Below are 22,039 nucleotides of genomic sequence, written 5' to 3' on the forward strand. Positions count from 1 at the left end.
CTTCTCTAGCATATGAGGGTCCCGGAGTCTAACCCCAGCACCAAGAAGAAAGAAGAAACTGGAAAGAAAGGAGGGGAGAAAAGAATCAAATAAAGACAGATGGCAAAAATACTCAGTCAACCAAACTTCATTATTTGGTTAATTAAAAACGCACTCTATAATAAGTTTTCATGCTGGAAGCAGAATCTCAGGAATACTTACTTCTGCATCTTCAGGTAGGCCATGGCTCTGTTAGCGGGAAGCAGGGCATTGGTGCCATCCGCGGCTATCCCTCTGGTGTAGCACTCAATTGCCCTCTCATATTTTCCCTCTTTGAAAAATCCGTTCCCCTATTATTTTGGAGAGAGAGACGAAAAATCACAACACGTTGAAAAATTCAAATATTAAAAGAACATACCAAATACCAATAATAAATTAGAAATTACATTATATTCTCACTGTTGATAATGTAGAGACAGGAGACAGCCCAGAGTGAAGGCTTGCTGGGTGTGCATGAGGACCTGAACCCACAGAGAAGCCAGGGGTGATGGCACAAGCTTGCAATCCTCCTGTGGGAGGTGGGCAAGGAGCTCAGGGGCTTGCCTACCCAGGCCGTCTAGCCAATTTAAGCTCCAAGTTCAGAAAAGACCGTGTCTCAGGAATAATAAGAAGATAAAGAGTAACAGAGAAAGATCATCTCTGGCCTTCACACAATCATACCTCTTCACATACATATGTACACACACACACACACACACTTTAAAAACACAAACATAAATAAAACTCTAGTTCACGAGACATTTAGAATCTATTAACACGGATTTTTTAAATGACACTGCTCTCCTTTCAGCACAGAACTACTACTATATGACTCCACAACTTCATCACTAGTCTGCTAATTAACTAGCAAAGGCCCAAACGTTACACTAAGCCTTTACTTACATTAGAAACTGATCAGAAATGGGCTGGGGTACACTCAAAGACAGAGCGCTTGCTCTCATGTGCAAGGCCCTGGTTTTGATTCCCAGCACTGAAAACCAAGAAAGAGGAGGAGAGGAGCGAGGAAGGAAAAAGGATAAGAAAGCAGCAAGGACTAGAGGAGGAGGAGGAGAGGGGGAAACCACAAAAGAGTCGTAAATGCAACCCCAAGGGGGTGGGGTTTGTGAGACAAGGTCTCACATCACTAGACCATCTCAAAACTCACTAGGTAGATGAAGATAGCCTTGAACTTCTGACCCTCCAACCTCCACCTCCCAAGAGCTGAGACTACAGATGAGAACTTACATATCCAGCTCCAAAGTCAGTTGTTGGGAAAGAACACAGTACTAGAATTACACAGCCCACTCTTAAGTAACATTAATATCCTAAATACAAGATAGATCTTTAATTTTTGAGGCTTATTTTTATTTTATGTGTACAGGTATTTCACTGCATGCTTGTCTATGCATCATGTGTATGCTCGATGCCCAAGAAGGCCAGAAAGGGGTGTCAGATCCCCTGAAACTGGAATTACAAATGGTTGCCAGCCATGATATGTGTGCTGGGAATAAAACCCAGGTCATCTAGAAATGCAGCCAGTGCTCTTAACCAGTGAGCCATCTCCCCAGCCCTAATATAAGTTAAAGTGTATTGAAATAAGAGTTTCTATTTATAATCATTCAAATAAATTACAACCAATGATTCCATAAGTACTTTTTAGAAATCCTCTATGGACCCACAAGAGGCTATAAATCCATTAATTAGGGGCTGGAGAGACGCTCAGCAGTTAAACTGGCTGCTCTTGTAAAGGATCTGGGTGTGGCTGCCAGCACCCACATGACTCACAGTTATCTGTGACTCCAGATAGAGGGGCTACAATTTCTTCTTCTGAGAGCATCATGCATGTATGTGGTGCACATACATATACATGCAAACAAATATGTACTTTATGGTGTTAATAAACATATACAAAAAATAATAAAAAGATATCTTTAAATGTTAAATTAATTTTTTTATTTTCTTCTTTATTTTTTCCAAGACAGGGCTTCTCTGTGTAGCCCTGGCTATCCTGAACTCACTCAGTAAACCAGGTTGCCCTCAGAGATCCAATCCCAGCCTCCAGAGTGCTGTGATTAAAGGTGTGTGCCACCACACCTGGCTATTAAATTTTAACTAAAATATAATAAGATCACTTCCTCCCTTGAGGGAGACCAGCTCCCACTTTTTCCCCCAGGGTACTCTTGAGGAAGGAGAAGTGAGACATATTTAGATAGAAATATAGAGGAGAGAGACAGTTAAGAAACACAGGATAGCCAGGAAGGGCCTGGGTCAAAACTCACCAGCCCCTTCTGTCTCTGCTAAAGGGTTTTTAAAGGAATGCCAAGGGGTGGAGCAAAAGACCTCCCCCAGCACAGCCGAGTGCAGACCATCCCAGACACCTGGTGACCATGTACTTGGTCAAGCCATCAACTAATGCAGCCCTGCCGGGTAAAGCAAGCTCAGATCTCACTAGGAAGCTTTTGTGGGCTCCCACACTCCCTAAAAAATGCATTAAATCTTCTCAACTGAAAATAAATTTCAATCAGAAAATTTTGTATGAATTATAAGCACATTAAGAATGAACTGTAACTTAGTTCTATATTAAATCTGTAATTATCTACATATAAATAAATGTAGTTTGTTCCCTAAAACTAAATGCACTTATAATTATTTTGCACATGATTATTCTTATGTATGTCATCAATGACTCAAATTTTGAATTAGTAGGCACAAGAAGTTTTAGTGTATTTAATTTCAACTTCCTATTCCAAAAAAATTTTTTAATGTTAGAGACAGAAACTGAACCGACCGACACACAGGAAACTGGAGTAAACATTTTGCTGCACAAACTCATCACACATCAGAATCCCACTGATTACCAGATCTTTCTCTGAAATGGCCTTCTGCTTGTTCTGCAGTTCCTCAATCTGGTGCCTCTCCCCCTCAGCTGGTTTAGTCACTGCAGCAGCTTCCTTGGGACGTGAGTTTTCTCTGGATGATAAAGCCTAGGAGACACATCACTCAACTAAAATAAAACAAGTAATGCAGATGCATCTGTATTAGACTCAAAATGCAAACTACTTCAATCAGTAAAATGTCTGCTACACTCAGAAAACTGGAATGCTTTCTATTCTGATTCACTTTCTATTTACTAAAATGAAAGCAATATATGTGTAAATATGTAAAACAAATTTAATACGCTGCCTATTTCGGTTAAAATAAGCAGTTTCCAGCAAATATAATTGGTCATTTACTTAACTACAAATATTAGCCCAATTTCCACATAGTCTAGGCCCTATTCTAGCTGCTGTTTTTCAAACATAAAATAACTGAGATCACATCACCACATTCTCAAATTTATCATTCAGTTATCACTTGACCTAATATATAAGAAAACACACTTTGCAACTATAATGAAGAGGATATCACCAATTTTATGTGCAGTAAATAATATTTAAAACCAGATTTCCTCAATGATCGTCACATTTTCCACAATGTGCCAACACTGCAAAACAACTACAGCTTTAATTCAAAGGCAAAGTCACAGGAGCATGCAGCTGCTCTCTGTCATCAGACCTCCGATTTCACATTTAAATGATAACCACTGTCTTTTCTTCCTATGAGACCTGGTCTGACTGGCCTCAGATCATCATGTAGCACACGCTGGCCTCAAATCTGGGCTCTCCGTCTCTCTCATCCCAAAAGTTAGGATTAGTGGAGTGAGCCACCATGACTCTTATTCTCTTACTGTTAAAAAGTTACTCTTTTTACTAACATACAGCTCACACAGCGGAAAATCACACAATACGCAAACATTTATCACAGAAATAAGAGCACACAGAAATTATCAGTGAAATAATTTAAAAACTGGGCTGGTTAAAGGTAATTGCTGTTTTTGCAGAGGACCCAGGTTTGGTTCCCAGCACCCACATCAGTGGCTGACAATCCCCTATAACTCCAGCCCCAAGGGATCTAGTGCCCTCTCCTGGACACACACGTGCACATAATTGAAAATGAAATAAATCTTTAAAATTATTTTTAACTATTTTCAAAACATTTTTAAAAAAAGAAAGAAAAAATTTTAAAACTGTCATTTGGGGGGAAAAGAGGCAAGAGTTCTAGAAATCTCAGCCAACTTTTTCTTTAAACCATACTTTATTTTATATAGCAATACAATTTACATATAATGAAATGATTTGGTGGCATTTTAAACAGAATTCAAGGAAAAAAATTATTAAAAATCATTATTTGTAAGTGAGTTAGCCAACTTATAAAAAAGCTTACTAGTTAGGGGTCATAATCTACAGTACCTCTGTCTTACCAGTTAGGGGTCATATCTCTACAGTACCTCTAGTTAGGGCTTGTAGCTCTCCAGTACCTCTGCCTTACCAGTTTGGTTAAACTGCATAGTACATGAAATAAAATTCTAAAATGTGTGTGTAATTCCAGCACTTGGGAGGCTGAAGCTTGCCTCAAGTTTGAAGTTAGCCTGGGCTACATGTTGAAATTCTGAGAAATAAATCTATTGGGGGTGGGAGGCTGATGAAAAGCTCAGCAGTTAAGATTACTGTCTGTTCTACCTACACGGCAACTCACAAACACCCGTAACTCTAGTTCTAGGAGATCCGATGCTCTTCTGCCCACCACAGGCACCAGGCAAGCACGTGGTGCACATGTACACATAGACAAAATGCTCCTACACACAAAAATAAATAAACGTGCTTGTTTTTAAATTTACAGTTATATAAACTCTAAGCAAAAAGTTTCATCTTCATGATATAAAAGTCAAACCTAATACACTTAGATGTTTATAATTTACCTGATCAATTTTCCTGAGTTCATTTGTTGCTTCAAAGTTATCTGGTTCCAGTTCTAATACTTTTTCATAATCTAATAAAATAGAAGATAGAGACTTTTGAAAAGGAGGATAGTTTTATAACTTGTACAAAACCACAGTCATTTGCTGCATGTGACACAGAAGTGATCAGTCTACAGTAAAATGAACTATCAACAACGGTTAAGCTACTAAGCATGTTTCCTTCTCTCTCAGGCCGACAAAACCATCTTCACCGGCTCCCAGGTGGCTACATCATCATAAAGTGTCCCAAACCACCAAACCACACAGAGCAAAACCCACTCAACGTCAGCTTTACTCACACTCTGTAATTATTACACAGGGCTTGTTATGGAACAAGACAGAATTTACTAATAAATAAGAACACTTTGTTCTGTCCTGCCTCACAACAGCCAACAAGATGACGTGGCGTCTACTCTGCAGATGAGAATTGAAGGGAAGAAGACACGAGCCACCGTGCCGTGCAGTGCTCAACTGTGCCAGCATGGGAAACCAAGTCTGATCCTGGCCAACAACGCACTCTTCTTCCCACACGAGACGGTGTTTCTCAGTCTCCAAGGACTGGAGAGACGGCTCAGCAAGCCTGACAGCTGGAGTCTGATCCCTGGCACCCTTCCACACCATGGAGGAGAGAACTGACTCCCTCAAGCTGTCCTCTGGCTTCCTCTCACACGCTGTGGCATGCACACAGCCAAACACACCTGCATTTTTTTTAAATTGTAAAACAAAAATTTTTTTAATTGATGAAAAGAGAAGTTTTGTTCAAAATGTTACATAGAAAGGGCACTATACTCACTTAGAATTCTCTGTATACTATGTGCTAACTGAATGAAGAAATGCTCAGGTGACAACCTGAAAAAACGAATAAATACCTTTTCTGGCCTCCTCTAACTTCTGCAGAGCAAACCGAGCAGCACCTCGTCTGGCGTAAGCTTTGGTGTAACTCCTGCTTAGGGCGATTGCCAAATTACAGTCAGACTCAGCAACAGCAAACCTGCAATTCAAAAAAACATTAAAATAATGAAGTTATAAAAATCATTTAATAAACAAAAACTTATTTATTAAATAAACAAAAATTCATTCAAAACTTATTTTGGAAATTCCTAAGAGGAGATTTACTTCACAATTACAGGAATATTTCCCATTTTCTTTTATTTAATTAAACTTAAAAATAATCTCTCCCCTCACCCCATCCCAGTACTGGAAATAAAACCCAGGACCTTGTATATATGCTACACACCCAGTCCATAAAAGCAGTAATTCTTTCTGTTTGTTTGTTTGTTTGTTTGGAGACAGGGTCTCCCTGTGTAACCCTGGATGGCCTGGCCTGGAACTCAACTTGTAGACTAGGCTCGCCTTGAATTCCCAAACTCACAAAGATCTGCCTACCTCTGCCTCCCGAATGCTGGGATTAAAGGCGTGCGCCACCACGCCAGGCAATTTCTGGTTTTTTGTGGGATTTCAAGAGTCTATAAGGAAAGAAAAGACATGCTACAAAACTGTCAGAAGACAAATGTCAAGCCAATCATGACAGCGCACGGCGCTCTGGAGGCAGAGGGCAGATCTTTGAGTTCGAGGCCAGCCTGGTCTACAGAGGGAGTTCTAGGAAAGCCAGGGCTACAGAGAAACCCTGTCTAGAAAAAAACAAAACAAAACAAAAAGTAAAATGAAAAACTCAGAAAGCAATGTAATTTCTATTTCCAAATAACTAAAGCAGTAAGAATGTCTTTCTTCTTAATATTTGTCTTTTAAAAACTCCCATGATAGGTCAGCTATGTGCATACACATTCCCCAACATGAACTATGTACTTAAGAGTCAGAATCTAAAGATAAGCAAATACTGGAATACAATTTAAGTTTACCAAAGAAAGGTCTGCAGACTAAATAGTAAATACATGGTTTTTCAAATATAAAGAAATTAACTGCTAAAAACTTTTCATTTTTTTCTTCTCTTCTCTCTCTCTCTTGTTTCCCCCTCCCCGCCTCCAGTAGTGAATGACTGAACCTAGGGGCCTCAAACATGCTAGCCAAGTAACCTTCAGCCAGAGCAACTAATTTTTTTTTAATAAATTAAGAACATCATTACTTGACTTTCACAGGAGGAAGTCCTTAGCATACCAACTTTGAACACAGTCTAAAATCCAAATGTTACAATGGATTGAATAAATTACTCCACAGGGAGTAACCTATAAGAATTTACAGAGTAAAAGAAATGCAGTGTTCTTGACCTCTCTTGAGTATATTACAAAACTCTTTGGAAAACCAATCTCCAGGCTGGGTATGGTGGTGCTGGCCTTTAATCCAAACAATCAGGAGGCAGAGACAGGTGAGTCTCTGGTCTACACTGTGAGTTCCAGGTTACAGAAAGAGGCCTTGTCTCAAAAAGGAAAAGAAAAGAAAAAGGAAAAAGAAACAAACAAACCAAAGGGAAAAACAAAATGCAGCCCAGCCTCCACACCCGCAGGACCACTCACACACATGTACCAAGTCCTCACTTTTTCAATCGAAAGTAAGCTGAGGCTCTGTTTGTCGGCAACACAGGGTTATAGGGGTCGGCATCCATGCCTTTCGTGTAGCAGTCAATTGCTTCATCGTATTTTCCTTGTCTGAAGTATTTATTGCCCTGAAAGAAAAGAGAATCAAGCAAAAGGGGTTCAGTCCAGGAGCTCTGGCAGGGGTGGAAACAGTCGGTGTCACACACCCCCGACAGTGCCAGCTCATGGAAACGTGACAAAAGGTAGCACTGCCATCTAACCCGGGAGAGAAACGGAGCCTTCAAAGCCACTGGGACCCACACGGGGCTAAAAACACATCTGCTTCTGGACTTCGCTTCCAGGTGGGCTCCGTTCTAGGGGACCAGGGGACAACAGGATGCCTCTAAGTGTCCTAAAGCTCCCTAGGTCACCTGTCCTCTTGGTCAGAGAGGTCACAGATTTGGAGTTGGACTCTAAGCAGTTCACTCTACAAAGAGGGTCAACACAAGAAAACTGCCCTCGATGTTTCTAAGTGAAGCCATGTTCACAAGACCTTGACCTAGCCAAAAGATGCCTCAAGTGATAAAAGGAGACTAGAGAGCCAGGTGACCTTAACGGTTGATGTCTGGCCGCCTGTATGGTCTTCAATCCCTAGCAAGAAGCAGAGCCAACTGGTAATGATCGAACAAACAACTTGACGAGACTTTCCGAAGGGACAGACAGTAACTCAGGCCTAAGTGTGGGCTGCTAACGTGGCAGGTAGGACACTCACAGCAACCCTAGCAACAACACACAGTTACGCTCCACTTCCAGCTCATCGGTGGTTACTGCCTTACTTTATGCTTTGCTTTGTTTTACTGTTTCTCTGCTAGTCACTGTTGAGATGCATCAGTGATCAGAATCTCAAGCTATTTTCCTTTTCATTTATTCCACTTCTTAAAACCGTTCTTATGTTTTGCTATAGTACTGATATGTAACTACCAATATGTTCTTTTTACAGTCCATGCGCTCTCACACTTAAAACTTAAGATGATAAAAACAGATGTACCACAAAACCCAATGGCTCTTAATAACCTGAAGAGAGCCTATGCTATTACTAAAGGAGTGTGTCCTAACAACTGGGACAATATGTCCTCTAAGATTTGCACACCCTAATTATATCTCTTCCAGATTCTGCTATTGCACTTTAAATTTTTACTAACACCTCAGTTCTCACGATAACAGGCCCTGCTAGTTTTAGTCCTAACCTTAGGAACAGCAATTCTCTACATGCTTTATTACTTATATATAGTTTGATATCTCAAGTAATGACATCCTCTCTTCAAATGACAACCACCAAGCTACAGCCCAAGTTCACTCAAGTCCCACTTAGGGAACATGGGCTGAGACTTATCCTCGGATAGGGAAGCTCCATGATTCAGTATCAGAAGCCCTGAAGATTAAGGAATCCAAGTCTCACAGGGGTAAATTGAGGCAGGACAGGAAGACAGGGAAAATTATTGAGACATGGGAAGGAAAAGGAACCTTTCACCCCAGTGTCTCTGATTAAAGCCTCACACTAGCTGAGAAGCAAAAAGTCTAGGGCAATTAACATTTGCTGTGAAGGTTGCTAACATAAAAATAATACTCTCTTATTTAAAATAGCAACGGCCCACACTTAGAGCCTGAATGTGTACGGCCTTGGGTAGGGCCCGATTCCTTCCCTAGACACTCTTGAGAATCTACTAGTAGTTAGGGAATTACTAGAGTTAGCAACAACTGCTGTTTACAGTGGAAATGTCCTACCCTCCTGCATCCCTGTGGTCCAGATTCTACCTCATCAACAGTACTTCTGTCAGGTGCCCTCTGGAACCACCTTGTCATCTCATTTAAGTTTCTTAGCAATCCTTCAAAGACACCTTCAAAACCCACCCAACCTTACTTCTGACTGTTGGCCCACATCCATGCTCTGGACTGTCAAAACCCATCCAACCTTACATCTGCCTGTTGGTCCAAATTCATGCTCTAGACTGTCAAAACCCATTCAACCTTACTTACTTGGTCCACATCCACACTCTGGATTGTCTTTCCTTCTAAGCAACCCCCTTCTCTTAATTCCTCTGCTTAAGCCTGTGTTAAAGTATTTTTATTAAAACCCTCCTCTCCAAAGAAGAAATGAGAGATACTGAACATTACAAAAGCAACCAAAGATGGCCTGTGATGTGGAGAAGTGGAAGGTAATATTTATTCCAATAATCACACACTCATCCCAAGCTACTTCTGTCTACCGAGAGCATAAATAAACCCAGATGCTGTCCAAGCACTTGGAATCAACTCACTGAACACATCAATCACTGAGGATTAGCAACACTTCTGTTCTATTGTACAGCTAAGAACATGAGCGTCAAGAAGTTGAAAGGACTTATCACAGATTAGAACCAGGTAATTAATCTGGCTCTAAAGAATATGCTCCTGGCTCTATACACACTCGATGCCACCCAACTAGGATATAGCCAATAACAACTTAAATGCCAAGATCCCCAAAACCATGCTAAGAATTTTAGAATTTGCATAATCTTATACACAGCATTCCTCTCTAAGGAATCCAAAGCCTAAAAGTACCTTTTCTTTTAGAACTAGAGCCTTCTGGGAATCCACACGCACACCGTCGTCTTCTGACTCCGACTCCTGGGACACAGAATCATGGGTACTGTCTTCTTTGTCAAGTTCATCAAGAATACTGTCCTGAAATCAGAAGTAGAGCAGCGCTCATAATTACGTGGAAATTAAGAACACCAATTACCTTCAACAGAACTTAAATTGTTAAGATCTAGGGACTTACATAAACATAAATGAAAGCCAAATAATCTCCTACAGTTAAGATTACAATCAGGGTGCCGGAGAGATGGCTCAGAGGTTAAGAGCACTGGCTGCTCTTCCAGAGGTCCAGAATTCAATTCCCAGCAAGCACAGGGCAGCTCACAACCATCTATAATGAGATCTGGTGCCCTCTTCTGGCCTGCAGGGATACATGCAGGCAGAATACTGTCTACATAATAAATGAATGAATGATGAATGAATGAATAAGTAAGTAAATGCTATAATGAGAGGGGGCTGGAGATGCTCAGCAGCTAAGAGAACTAGCTGCTCTTGCACAGGACCTGGGTTCAGTTCCCAGCACCCACACCAGACAGCTCACAACCACCTGTAACTCCAGTTTCAAGGGATCTGACACCTCTGGTCTCCAGGGGCACCTGTACTCATGTGCACAGACACATATACCTACACATACTAAAATAAAAATGAATTTTCACAAAAAGAATCAACTCTGAGCCAGGTGTGGTGGCACACACCTTTATACCAGCACTCAGGAGACAGAAGCAGGATCTCTTGAGTTTGAGGCTAGTCTGGCCCACAGAGTTCCAGGACATTCAGGGATATACAGAGAAAAAAAAAGGAATCAACTCCAGGGGACAATGAGATGGTTCAGTGGTTAAGGTGTCTGCCACCAAGCCTGATGACCTGAGTTCAATCCCTGGGACCTACGTGGTGGAGAGAGAAGAATCACAAGCTCTCCTCTGACCTCCACATGCATGATGGCATGTGCATGCCCATAAACATGCACACAAATAAATAAATAAATAGAATCTGACTTAGACGAAGCATAGTATAGTAGCTCACACCTCTAACCCCAGTACTCAGGAGCTGAGGCAGGATTACTGAGTTTTAAGCCTGGACTGGCCTGGGTTACAGAGTAAGACCCCCCCATCTCCAAAATTGTCCCTCAAAATATATAATATCTATTATATACGACTTTGAATTCATAAAGTAAACTCAACCAAAAGAATCTATATATCACAAATAGCAAGGAGGTATTATGAATGGCTTGACAATTTATAAATTTACATACTACTGTTACTAAGCACCCAGTAACAAAGAAAGGGTTTTTTTTTCTTTTTCACATTTATGTAATGAGTTCCAGACCAGCAATAGCTACATAGCAAAACCCTCACCCTCTCCACTCTCTACCGCTCCCTCTCCCCCTCCCCACCTCTTGTGCGAGTACGTGCGCACATACACACACACACACAACTTCTGAGTCAATTAGCTTTGGTTTCATTAATAAGGACAACACAATTTATTGGGAAAACTGTTCAATGAAGAATGAACTATGACCAGCAAGTCCCCTGTTGGGTGCGAATGTCCTTAAACCTGTGTGAGACTACTCACAGCAGGTTTATCCATAATGGCTCCAAACTGGAGACCCATGTGTACATCAACAGGAGAATGGACACATATTGCGATGAATCCACACAACAGAATGAACAACAACAAAAGTACTGCCACACTGTACTGACACAGACCAACAGCAAACAAAGCTAACACAAGAAATCTAACACGAGCATACACGCATACTGTATCCTTCACTTACATAAACTCTAGAACACAGAACGAATCTACAGTATGCGACATCAGCTGAGCTGCACGTTTGAGGCTTCTCTGTCAGGTGACAGGGAGGCTTCTGGGATACTGAAATGCTTTACAACCGGAAAAGGATATGGTGTTTCTATGTGTATAAAAACGTAAAATTAGGAAGCTATTCACTTAAGATTGGGAATTTATGTGCATTGTACTTTAGTAAATATGTGAAACAGAAATACAAAGATAATAACCATAAAATTAATAGCAGTTACTGTCTCTACACGTGTGAGAAGGAAGAAATGGGAATAGAGCTTCATAGTACAGGAAAGTCACCTTCAGACTGTGAGCTTGTATATTAATTTCATTATTGTACTCTAGGACATATCTCCACTTTCTTCAAATGAATAAATGCTATATGATACATGCTATTTACCTCAAGCTAGATTCGAACCCCTGATAATCCACCTGCTTCACCTCCCAAGTGCTGGATACAGGTGTGCACCATCACATCTCTTATATAATACTACTTTTTTAAAGAATTATTTATTTTAGCGTTGTGTGTGTGTGTGTGTGTATACCACATGTATGCAGACGTCTGTGGAAACAAGATGAGAGAAAGCAGGCTGAGGAAGCTATGGACAGTAAGTCAGTGAGCAGCACTCCTCTCTGCTCCAGCTCCTGCCCCCAGCCTCCTTTGACGACGCACGCTAACCTAGAAGATGCAATAAGCCTTTTCCTCCTTGAATAGCTTTTGGTCAGTGTTTTATGACAGTAATGGAGAAGCAAATTAGGACCTCTACTTTCAGCTGACATGGTGGTATGGACCTGCCTATGATGTGACGAGGCACTCCTGAGGCTGAGGCAAGAGAATCACAAGTTCAAAGCTAGCCTGAACTACTTATGAATGAACACCTTCCCTATCAGAAAAAAAGAGAGAGAAAAACATAGGTGATACAGACACTATTAATTTTTACAGAACCTGTGACCAGTAGCTATGCCAAGAAATGTTTATCTAATTACTAAGAAGTACATAACCAGATTAACTTACCACATCAAGTTTTGCCCAGGCATCATAATCAAAAGATTTTATTCTGTTTTTTGTGTTTTCCTCTTTGGTTTTTTTGGAAGAATCTTTAGTTTTGCCTTTCTTCTTTTTCCTAAAATTTCCATTTCGAATAGGGGGTAAATTCTAGACAGGAGAAAGAGAAAAGTAAAAAAAAAAGCTTTGAGCAGCTTGACACTTTGCTACTTTTGTGTACTAACAATGTGAGAAATTACCACTAAATGATATTTTCTTTTTCCTTTTTTTCCTCCTTTTTGTTTTTTTAAGGCAGGGTTTCTCTGTGTAGTCCTGGTTGTCCTGTAACTCACTCTGTAGAGCAGGCTGGCCTTGAACTCAGAGATCCACCTGCCTCTGCCTCCTGAGTGCTGGGATTAAAGGCATGTGCCACCACTGCCTGGCACTAAATGGTATTTTCAAATAAGAAATTTTTTTCAATTTAATTTTCAAGTGCTTTATTTTATAGTTTTGATTATGGGGACTGAAGAAATGGCTCAGTGGATAAGAATACTTGCTATGCAAGCAAAAGGATCTGAGTCTGAATCCCCAGCACCCAGGTAAAAGAGGCATGGCCACACATTCCTGTAATCCCAGTGGGAATCAGAGCCAAGCAGATCCCAGGAGCTCTCACTCAGGCCAGTCAGCCTAGCCGCCACAGGCACAAGGTATGTCAGGGTCCATACACAAATGTCTCCGAATACAAGGTGCTGAGAATAGAGGAAGGCCTCTCTACATGCACCACATGGGCATACATACACCCCCGCCCCCCAACCCACAGACACAGACAGACAGACAGACAGACAGACAGACACACACACACACACACACACGGGGAAAAAAAGCAGTGATTATAAGTTCAACTCATGATATGATGAGTGTTGCAGATTGTTCAATCACAAAAGTATTAACATGAAATCCAAATTATGCCTTTAAATTTACAACTCTCAATTCAAACTTCAAAAGCTCCCTGATTTTCAGTTAGCATGGTAAATGAGCAGAAGTTAAAGGCAACCTGGCATGCCTCCAACTGCTACATATAACATGAAAACCTAGCCAGATTTAAACACACTGGCTTAATACAAATAGCTCAACCTAGCTAGGTGTGGTGGAGCACGCCTTTAATCCCAGCACTCAGTAAGTAGAGGAGGGGGGATATCTGTGAGTTCAAGGCCAGCCTGGTCTACAGAGTGAGTTCCAGGACAGCCAGGGAAACACAGAAACCCTGTCTCAAAAAAAAAAAAAAAAAAAGTACTATCACATGACCATCCTTTCAATAAATATCCACTAAGACTTAGAATATCTTATGATAGTGAACATTATTCAAACAGTGTGAAGCTGAGTCTCTGAAAACGTTAATGGTAACGTAAACCACCCCACTCTCAGCATTTTCATGTTTTTGTTAACAAGACCTCATGTAGCCCAGGCTAGACTCAAACTCTCTATATAGCCACGGAGGACCTTGAACTCTTGCGCCTTCTGCCTCCACCTACTGAGTACTAGGATTACGGGCAATTTCAGGCTTTTCACAACACATTTTACAAGGTCACACTTTAACTTTCTGGATCAGTCACACGCTCGGCAGGTCAAAGTGCTTGCTGCAAGCTTGATGACTCCAGTTCCATTCCAGGATCCCTCGGAGAGAACCAGTTCCCAGGAGCTGTCCTCTGACTTCTCACCGTGCCCCCGGCATGCTGGTCCGTGTGCACGCACATACATTGTACACACACTAATATATTATCGTACCAGAAACCTTCCTTTACCTCTTCAGGAACACCGCCTTGTCTTCTTAGTTCCATGTCCTTCTGTTTAATGTCATTTTCCCAGTGCTCTAAATCCCTCACGAAGTCCTGCAATTCCTCTGCATTCTGTTTCACTTGGAGCTGTAACTCAATCGCTTTACTTGTCGAAGTCATTCTGACCTGCAAAGTTTTCAGAACACAACTCTGATAAGAACTGGAAGGGCAGGGACTTAAATTTGCAGTGGGGACGCATCCCCCTAAACCCACTGGAACTTACTTTAGAAAACTGCATTTAAACCCGGTGTAGTGGTGCATGCCTGTGAGGCTAACTAACCCTCAGAAGACTGAGGCAGTACTATCAAAGGTTCAAGGTCAGCCTAAAGTGCTCAGCAAGGCCCCACGGAGAATTTAACATGCCTGCTCTTCTAAATGCAGTGACATAGGACACTGCCAATGTCAGCTGTTCACTATTATGATGGCGTGGCACAAATAAACACAAATCAGAGGGTGAAACAGTAGAGTCAACTAAGCGTTCAAACCTCAGCTGGGCTTCAAAAAGCTGGCCAGTCAAGTGAGTAAGAGGAAGGAATGGGCAGCAGAGAGAACTCCGAGAGAATGAAGAGGTTAGCGAGGTTAGCAGCAGACATGGGACAGGTCCTGAAATGCCAGGCCACGGGGTGTTACACACATTCGAAAAGCCACATAAAGGTATTGATGGGTAAAATAAAAATAATGCCATGACTGCTTAGGTAGAGACGTTGGGAAGTAGAGAGATTTAAATGATGCTCTAGGTTTCTGCTTGGTAGAAACGGGTAATGTCGTTTTGAGTCAAGAAATGAAATCCGAGGGACGGACAAGGTGGCTCAGTGACCGAGTGCTTGTCACTCAAGCCTGGCAACTTAAGTCCAATCCCTGGTGCCCGCGTAAAGGTGCGGAGGGAAAACTGACTCACAAAGCTGTTCTCTGACACGGGCACCACGGCACACGCATGCACCATCACGTCAAATGCACATACAGGAAAAATAAATAACATTTTTGAAAAAGCAATGCAGCTTTAAAAGAAAAAGGCTTATGTGAGAAGGAACAAATGAATAGTAGAATGATTTCAGTTAGGAATGTATTGAATGTGAGTGCTTAGGGGCCACCAGAAGACATCTAGTAGGTAGATAACAGACTAGAGATAAATGTGGGTGACGCCAGCGCTAATTTTGTTTGTTTTTGTTATTCAAGAGTTTCTCTGTGTAACAGTCCTGGCTGTCCTGGAACTCGATTTGTAGACCAGGCTGGCCTCAAAGTCACAGAGATCCACCTGCCTCTGCCTCTCCAGTGCTGGGATTAAAGGCGTGTGTCACCGCCGCCTGGTGACACCAGCATTCACAAAGGTAGACGACACTCATCATGTGTTTGAACATGCTTAGCCACCGTAACTAATAGAATACTGAGGAACAGGAAGCTGGGCAGAGCCTGAAGAACAGTAATACTTAGGGAACAGGGAGAGATGTCAACATCAGGAAAACTGGGCATCAGGACCTAGGGAGCTTGGAGGATATGAGAGCACCGTCACCAAAGACCCGAGAACATTAGTTTGTTAAGTGGGAAAGGTTAACAGTGCCAAATGCCACATGAGCGCACAGAAAAGAAAGGGCATTACATTAGGTTTTTTTTTTTTTTCTCTGTGTAGCTTTGGAGCCTGTCCTGGAACTCACTCTGTAGCCCAGGCTGGCCTCGAACTCAGAGATCCGCCTGCCTCTGCTTCCCAAGTGCTGGGATTAAAGACGTGCGCCACCACCACCGCCCAGCATAAGATTTTCTTAAGGGTAGAAATGAGTTAGATAACTATGTCATAATGGGACTAGGGAAACTTTGATTTAATAATGTTAAGACTCGATCCACTGAAGGCACATGAAGAATACAGCTGGGCGCAGTCGGCCATTGCTTTTGAGTCTAGCTCGTCTTCGGGAGGTAGAGGGTGCATCACAAATTAAGGTCAATAGGACAACTTAACAGACCCTGTCTAAGAACAATTGTTAAAGGGTTAAGATACAGCATTTGCCCAACATGTGAGAAAGATGTTGCGTACTAACCTGAAGACTGCAAATAAAAATAAATCAGTGAAAAGGGATAAAGTGGTAAGACTAGGTACCTTAAGGTGGAGAAACTACGGGGGTGAGGGGTGTTTATAACATTTTTGTTTTCCACTGAAAAAAAGACTGTTTTAGGTGCAAATGGATCTTCTGTCTCAGCCTCAACAACATAGTTTAAGCGTCAAGCAGTGTCCATATTTGGCTACGAGCATGCATTTCATTCATGAACAAAACTAATACAATGCTTTGCTGGAGACAAACCAGTACAAACCGAAGCAAGACCCTTAGAAGCCAAGCCGTGCGGTGATGCTGCACGCCTTTAATCCCAACACTCAGGAGACAGAGGCAGCCGGTTCGAGGCCAGCCTCGTCTACCACAAAGTGAATCGCAGGGCAGCCAGGGCTAAAGAAAAAACCAAAAATAAAATAATAACATAAAAAGGGAACACGAAACGCTGTAGGGTCGAGAGCTCTTCTTCCGCCACCCACCCGCCCCGCGGGTCCTGCAGCAGTCCCGAGCTGACTAGACGGGAGCCGTCCCGCGGGCAACCAGACTCGCAGCGCCTGGGGAAACACCTTCACACCCGGTATCCAAGCAAACCCTGCACGCCCTGGCCGGTCCGCGGCCCTCTCCGGACCGGGGGGTGCTCCGAGCTGCCCACCACCGCAGACGGCCCGAGCCGGGACGGAGAGCCCGCTCCCGGGCAGGCGGAGCGCGCAGGCCTGGGCGGCGCGCGGAGAGCCCCGCTGCACCGCCGCCGCCGCCGCCTCCCGGGCAGACCCAGCCGGGCCCCGCGCTCCCGCCCCGCACCCCGAGCGCCCCTGCCGCCGGCGGCAACGGTAACGCGTGCTCACCCACCCCCGGCCGTCACCACCCTCACCGCAGCCAGGGAGACGCGCGGCGTCACACGCCGCCGCCGCCGCCGCCGCCGGAGGCCGGAGCCTTCCCACAGGGCCCCGCGCGCCGCCCGCGCGTGCGCAGGAGGTTCGGTTCGCGAGCCCCCGCCGCTCTACCTCCGCTAACTTCGGGAACGGGGTGGCTCTTTAAGTTAGCTGAGCGTGAGACCCCGAAAAGTGCACCCGTACTAACGTATTCTGACCTCCCCAACAATAAGGCCTTTCATTGCCCTCGACTGTGCCTCTGAGAGCTGCCTTGCTTTCGGCTACCGAGAGGTTTGTAGCCTCTGTATGGAGATCATTGGAGAAAGTTACTGTTATTTCTAAGAACCGTCTGCTCTGGTCAGCCTGCTGTGCTCCCTCTAAGGCTTGCATTAGGCTGCTTGTCTTGTACTTTTTGCTCGTAGCCTGTTTTCTTAGAGTCTCTGTGGATCTCAGGCTTGTGTCCGTCTTTAGATAGACCCTGGCTTATCTAAAAGAAAGCCTTTGGAACCTGCAACGCTTGCTTCTGCTTCCTTTGTGAGTGAACGTTTCCTGCCGTAACAACTCTAAAATTGTACGGTGAAACAAACATTTTGAAGTCCACAAACACAAACCAGTTTTTCAAGTTGGATCAACTTTATCGTCCCAAATTAAGATCAGTTAGTTATTCACAAATCATCCAAGGAGGCGCGAGCGTGTGCGCGCGCGTGTTTGTGTGTGTGTGTGTGTGTGTGTGTGTGTGTGTCTGTGTGTCTGTGGTGTCCCACACAGGCTGATTTATGAATTTTATCCTAAAGGTTTGACATAATTAATCGGAAATCCAGCCTCAGCATCAGACATTTTCAAAGCATGGGATACAGCTGTGCAATTCAAGCTGAGAGCCACTAACCCAGGCAGCAGTCAATGAAACACCGCCTTAGGTCTTCTCTCACAAGGTCATATCATTAGAACCTTCCTCCTACTGTGCGACTGTTTATTTTAAATTCATTTAAAAGTAACGAGAGGCTGGAGAGATGACTCCATGGTTAAGAATGTTGTCTGCTCTTGCAGAGGACTCGAGTTCCCAGCACCCACATGGCAGCTCACAACTGTCTGTAACTCCAATTCCAGAGGATCTGATGTCCTCTTCTGCCCTCCATCAGCACCAGGCATGCACGTGGTGTACATACATGCATGCAGGCAAGCACTCAGACACAAAAATAAATATTTATAAAAATAGAGCATTAAAGATTGTGTTGATGGTATTGTAGAGATAAACTGGCTTTTAGCCAAGTGTGACCAAGGCTGGCCTTGAACTCATAATTCTCCTGCCTCAGCCTCTTCAGCACATTCTACTGTCTACACAACACCACAACCAGCAGGGGTCATTGCAGGGAAAACCAGCTTTAAAAAAAAATCTTAATGTGCCTGGAATGATAGGGTACACCTTTAACCTTAGCATTCAGGAGGCAGAAGCAGGTGGATCTCTGTGAGTTCTAAGTCTACATAGCAAGTTCCAGGTCAACCAGAGACATGTGGTGATACCCAGCCTAAAAAATAAAAATAGGGCTAGAGAGATGGCTCAGCAGTTAAGAGCACTGGCTGCCCTTCCAAAGAACCTGGATTTGATTGCTATAGGTGGCTCACAACTGTCTGTAACTCCGATGCCTGGAGAACCAACACCCTGGGCATCAGGAACACACAACATACACAGACATACATGCAAGCAAACGCCCATACACATAAAACTGAAATAAAAATATTTGTAAAACATAGGGGGGCTTGCTGAAGGACTACTGAACTCGATGTTGTATTTACATATCTATATCTGTATAAAATAATGATTATAAATGTTTATTTAAAAAGGTAAAATGCAAATGTGAATTTAACAAGAAGCTGTAGATTTTCAATTAAGTAAAACATAGCTCTCTGAACAGATGAAGATAGGTCTCTTATGTATCCCAGAACCTAATCAATATTTATATGTATAATTCAGCTATCATTTGGCTTAAAAGGGCTTATTGGGAAATGTTATCATTTATACTATTTTCTACAGAGAAAATATTTTACTGTTTAAAATAAAAAGAGAAGTTGTGCCGGGCAGTGGTGGCGCACGCCTTTAATCCCAGCACTCGGGAGGCAGAGCCAGGCGGATCTCTGTGAGTTCGAGGCCAGCCTGGGCTACCAAGTGAGTTCCAGGAGAGGCGCAAAGCTACACAGAGAAACCCTGTCTCGAAAAACCAAAAAAAAAAAAAAAAAAAAAAAAAAAGAGAAGTTGTGTATTTTCAACACTGTAAAGAAACTTCTTTGTTACAAATAAATATTTATGCTTCTAAAAAAAATAGGGGGGGCTGGAGAGATGGTTCAGTGGTTAAGAGCACTGACTTCTCTTCCGGAGGTCCTGTGTTCAATTCCCAGCAACCTCATGGTAGCTCACAACCTTCTATAATGAGATCTGGTGCCCTCTTCTGGCATGAAGGCATACATGCAGGCAAAGCACTCACCAAGAAAAAAATGAAAAATAAATAAAATAAAAGATTTTAAAATAAATTAATTAAAAATTAAATAATTTAAAATAATGTTAATGTATTTTTACATTTTGTTTGAAATAAATATTGCTGTTCTTAGAAAAGCAACTACTTTTTTTTTAATTAATTCTGGGCAGAGTTGACTAAAAGTAGACAACAGAACAGGGCCAGTCAGTTGCTCCAGTAAAACTCCATAGTACCCTTGGGTAGTGAATCGCCCCTCCTTCTCCCCCTACCCCATTGTGGAATATTAGCTTAAGATATGTTACATTTGCTTATGCTCTGGAACATTTGTTTAATGATGCAAAGATGTGTTATATTCTTTTATGTTGCATTTGTTTAACTCTGTAAAGCTGTGTTACTGTGCCTGTCTAAAACACTTGATTGGTCTAATAAATGGTTGAATGGAATGGCTATTGGCTAGGCAGGAGAGCGAGGACAGGCATGGCTGGCATACAGAGATAATAAATAGGAGAAAAGAGAAGGGGAGGAATGAGAAAAGGAGAAGGAGAGGAGGATACCAGGAGCCAGCCACCCAGCAACACAGCCACACAGCCAGCCTTAGAGTAAGAAGGAAAGAAAGAGATATAGAATAAAGAAAGGTAAAGCCAGGCTGGAGAGATGGCTCAGAGGTTAAGAACCTCTTCCAGAGGTCCTGAGTTCAATTCCCAGCACCCACATGGTGGCTCACAACCATCTGTAATGAGATCTGGCGCCCTCTTCTGTATACATAATAAGTAAATAAATAAATCTTTAGAAAAAAGGCAACCTTTGCCCTCCATGGTGTGAAGATGAAATAATTTTAAAAAAAAAAAAAAAAAAAGAAAGAAAGAAAGGTAAAGCCCAGAGGCAAAACGGTAGACTGGATAATTTGTCAAAGCTGGCTAGAAACAAGCCAAGCTAAGGCCAGGCCTTTGTAAGTAAGAATAAGTTTCAGTGTATTTATTTGGGAGTTGGGTGGCGGGCCCCAAAAGAGTAAGAAAAATAAAATAAAATAACAACACCCCTCCATGTGTGTGCTGAATACAATCAAAAGGAGAAACACTAATTGTAACTGAATGATCTCCATGGTCATTGCTTCCTGATTTTATTTTATTTTATTTTTGAGCTGAGGATCGAACTCAGGGCCTTGTGCGTGTTAGGCAAGTGCTCTACCACTGAACTAAATCCCCAACCCTTGCTTCCTGATTTTGGAGCACCATTGTCCCACTTATGACAGCCCCGTGAGCTCAGACATGACTAGCTTCTCTTTAGATGCCATGCCTCTCCCCTTCCATTGACAATTATCTTTAAATAGTCTTCTCTAAAACTGTGCCTTTCTTTGATTTATTTTTTCTGTGAATAAACTCTAGTTACCTTAATTGAATTTATTGTTCATCTCTAAGTAGTTATTCTCAAAGAAACAACCTCTTTATGTGCTTTTTATGTTGAAGTCGTAATGGTCGGTGGAAATAAGCACATATTTATTACTGCAAAAGTGAAATGCTGCAATGACTATTGCAGATGCTATTAATTTCATGTCCCAGTAACTGAGTGCTTTCAAACAGTTAGGTGTGGAAGGGACTCTGACAACCATTTGGAGTCTTAAGAAAGGGTTATTAATTAAGTAACTTCTTGGTTGGTTGGGTTTGTTTATTGGGTTTTTGTTTGTTTGTTTTTCAGAATGCTATGTAGCCCAGGCTTGCCTGAAACTTAATCTGTAGCCAGACAAATCTTAAACTCATTATCTTCCCACCTCACTGATGCACGTACATAGCATTCACTCACTGACTCTGATCTCCCGAGTACTAGGGCTGTATGGATGGACCACCATAGCCAGCTCCTGAGCACCTTCACAAAGACAACATGGGAGCCTTGGGACTCTGTATACCATTCGTCTGTATGTGAAAGAAAACCTGGAGTCAGAGTAACTTAAACACGATAAGAGATATTTCCCTCTTATTTTTTTTTTAAAGATTTATTTATTTATTTTCCAATGTCTGTGTGAGTACCTGCAACGTATCTATGTGTACCACATGAGTGCCTGGTGCCTGTGGAGGCCAGA

General features: G+C 42.4%; 1 protein-coding gene across 5 annotated transcripts in view; it reads right to left on the minus strand.

Moving 5' to 3' along the window:
• Positions 1–17,591, minus strand: part of Rpap3 (RNA polymerase II associated protein 3) — a 31,221-nt gene extending 13,630 nt beyond the window's left edge. For 2 of the 5 annotated variants that reach the window (XM_052748790.1, XM_052748794.1), the window contains exons 1-9: positions 17,491–17,591; positions 14,548–14,706; positions 12,776–12,916; positions 9,928–10,050; positions 7,348–7,475; positions 5,725–5,846; positions 4,817–4,887; positions 2,877–3,002; positions 202–329 (exon numbers count right to left, since the gene is read on the minus strand). In XM_052748790.1, the coding sequence (XP_052604750.1) occupies positions 202–329; positions 2,877–3,002; positions 4,817–4,887; positions 5,725–5,846; positions 7,348–7,475; positions 9,928–10,050; positions 12,776–12,916; positions 14,548–14,700 (992 nt within the window). In that variant the 5' untranslated portion in view covers positions 14,701–14,706; positions 17,491–17,591. Of the gene's footprint in view, positions 1–201; positions 330–2,876; positions 3,003–4,816; positions 4,888–5,724; positions 5,847–7,347; positions 7,476–9,927; positions 10,051–12,775; positions 12,917–14,547; positions 14,707–17,098; positions 17,360–17,464 lie in introns of those variants that run through there. The other 3 variants (XM_052748793.1, XM_052748792.1, XM_052748791.1) reach the window with 3 other exon arrangements.
• Between the last annotated feature and the right edge of the window lie 4,448 nt (positions 17,592–22,039).

Source organism: Peromyscus californicus, unplaced genomic scaffold, assembly GCF_007827085.1.
Source record: "Peromyscus californicus insignis strain IS unplaced genomic scaffold, ASM782708v3 Scaffold_20__1_contigs__length_68692818, whole genome shotgun sequence".
In the NCBI taxonomy this organism is placed as follows: Eukaryota; Metazoa; Chordata; class Mammalia; order Rodentia; family Cricetidae; genus Peromyscus; species Peromyscus californicus.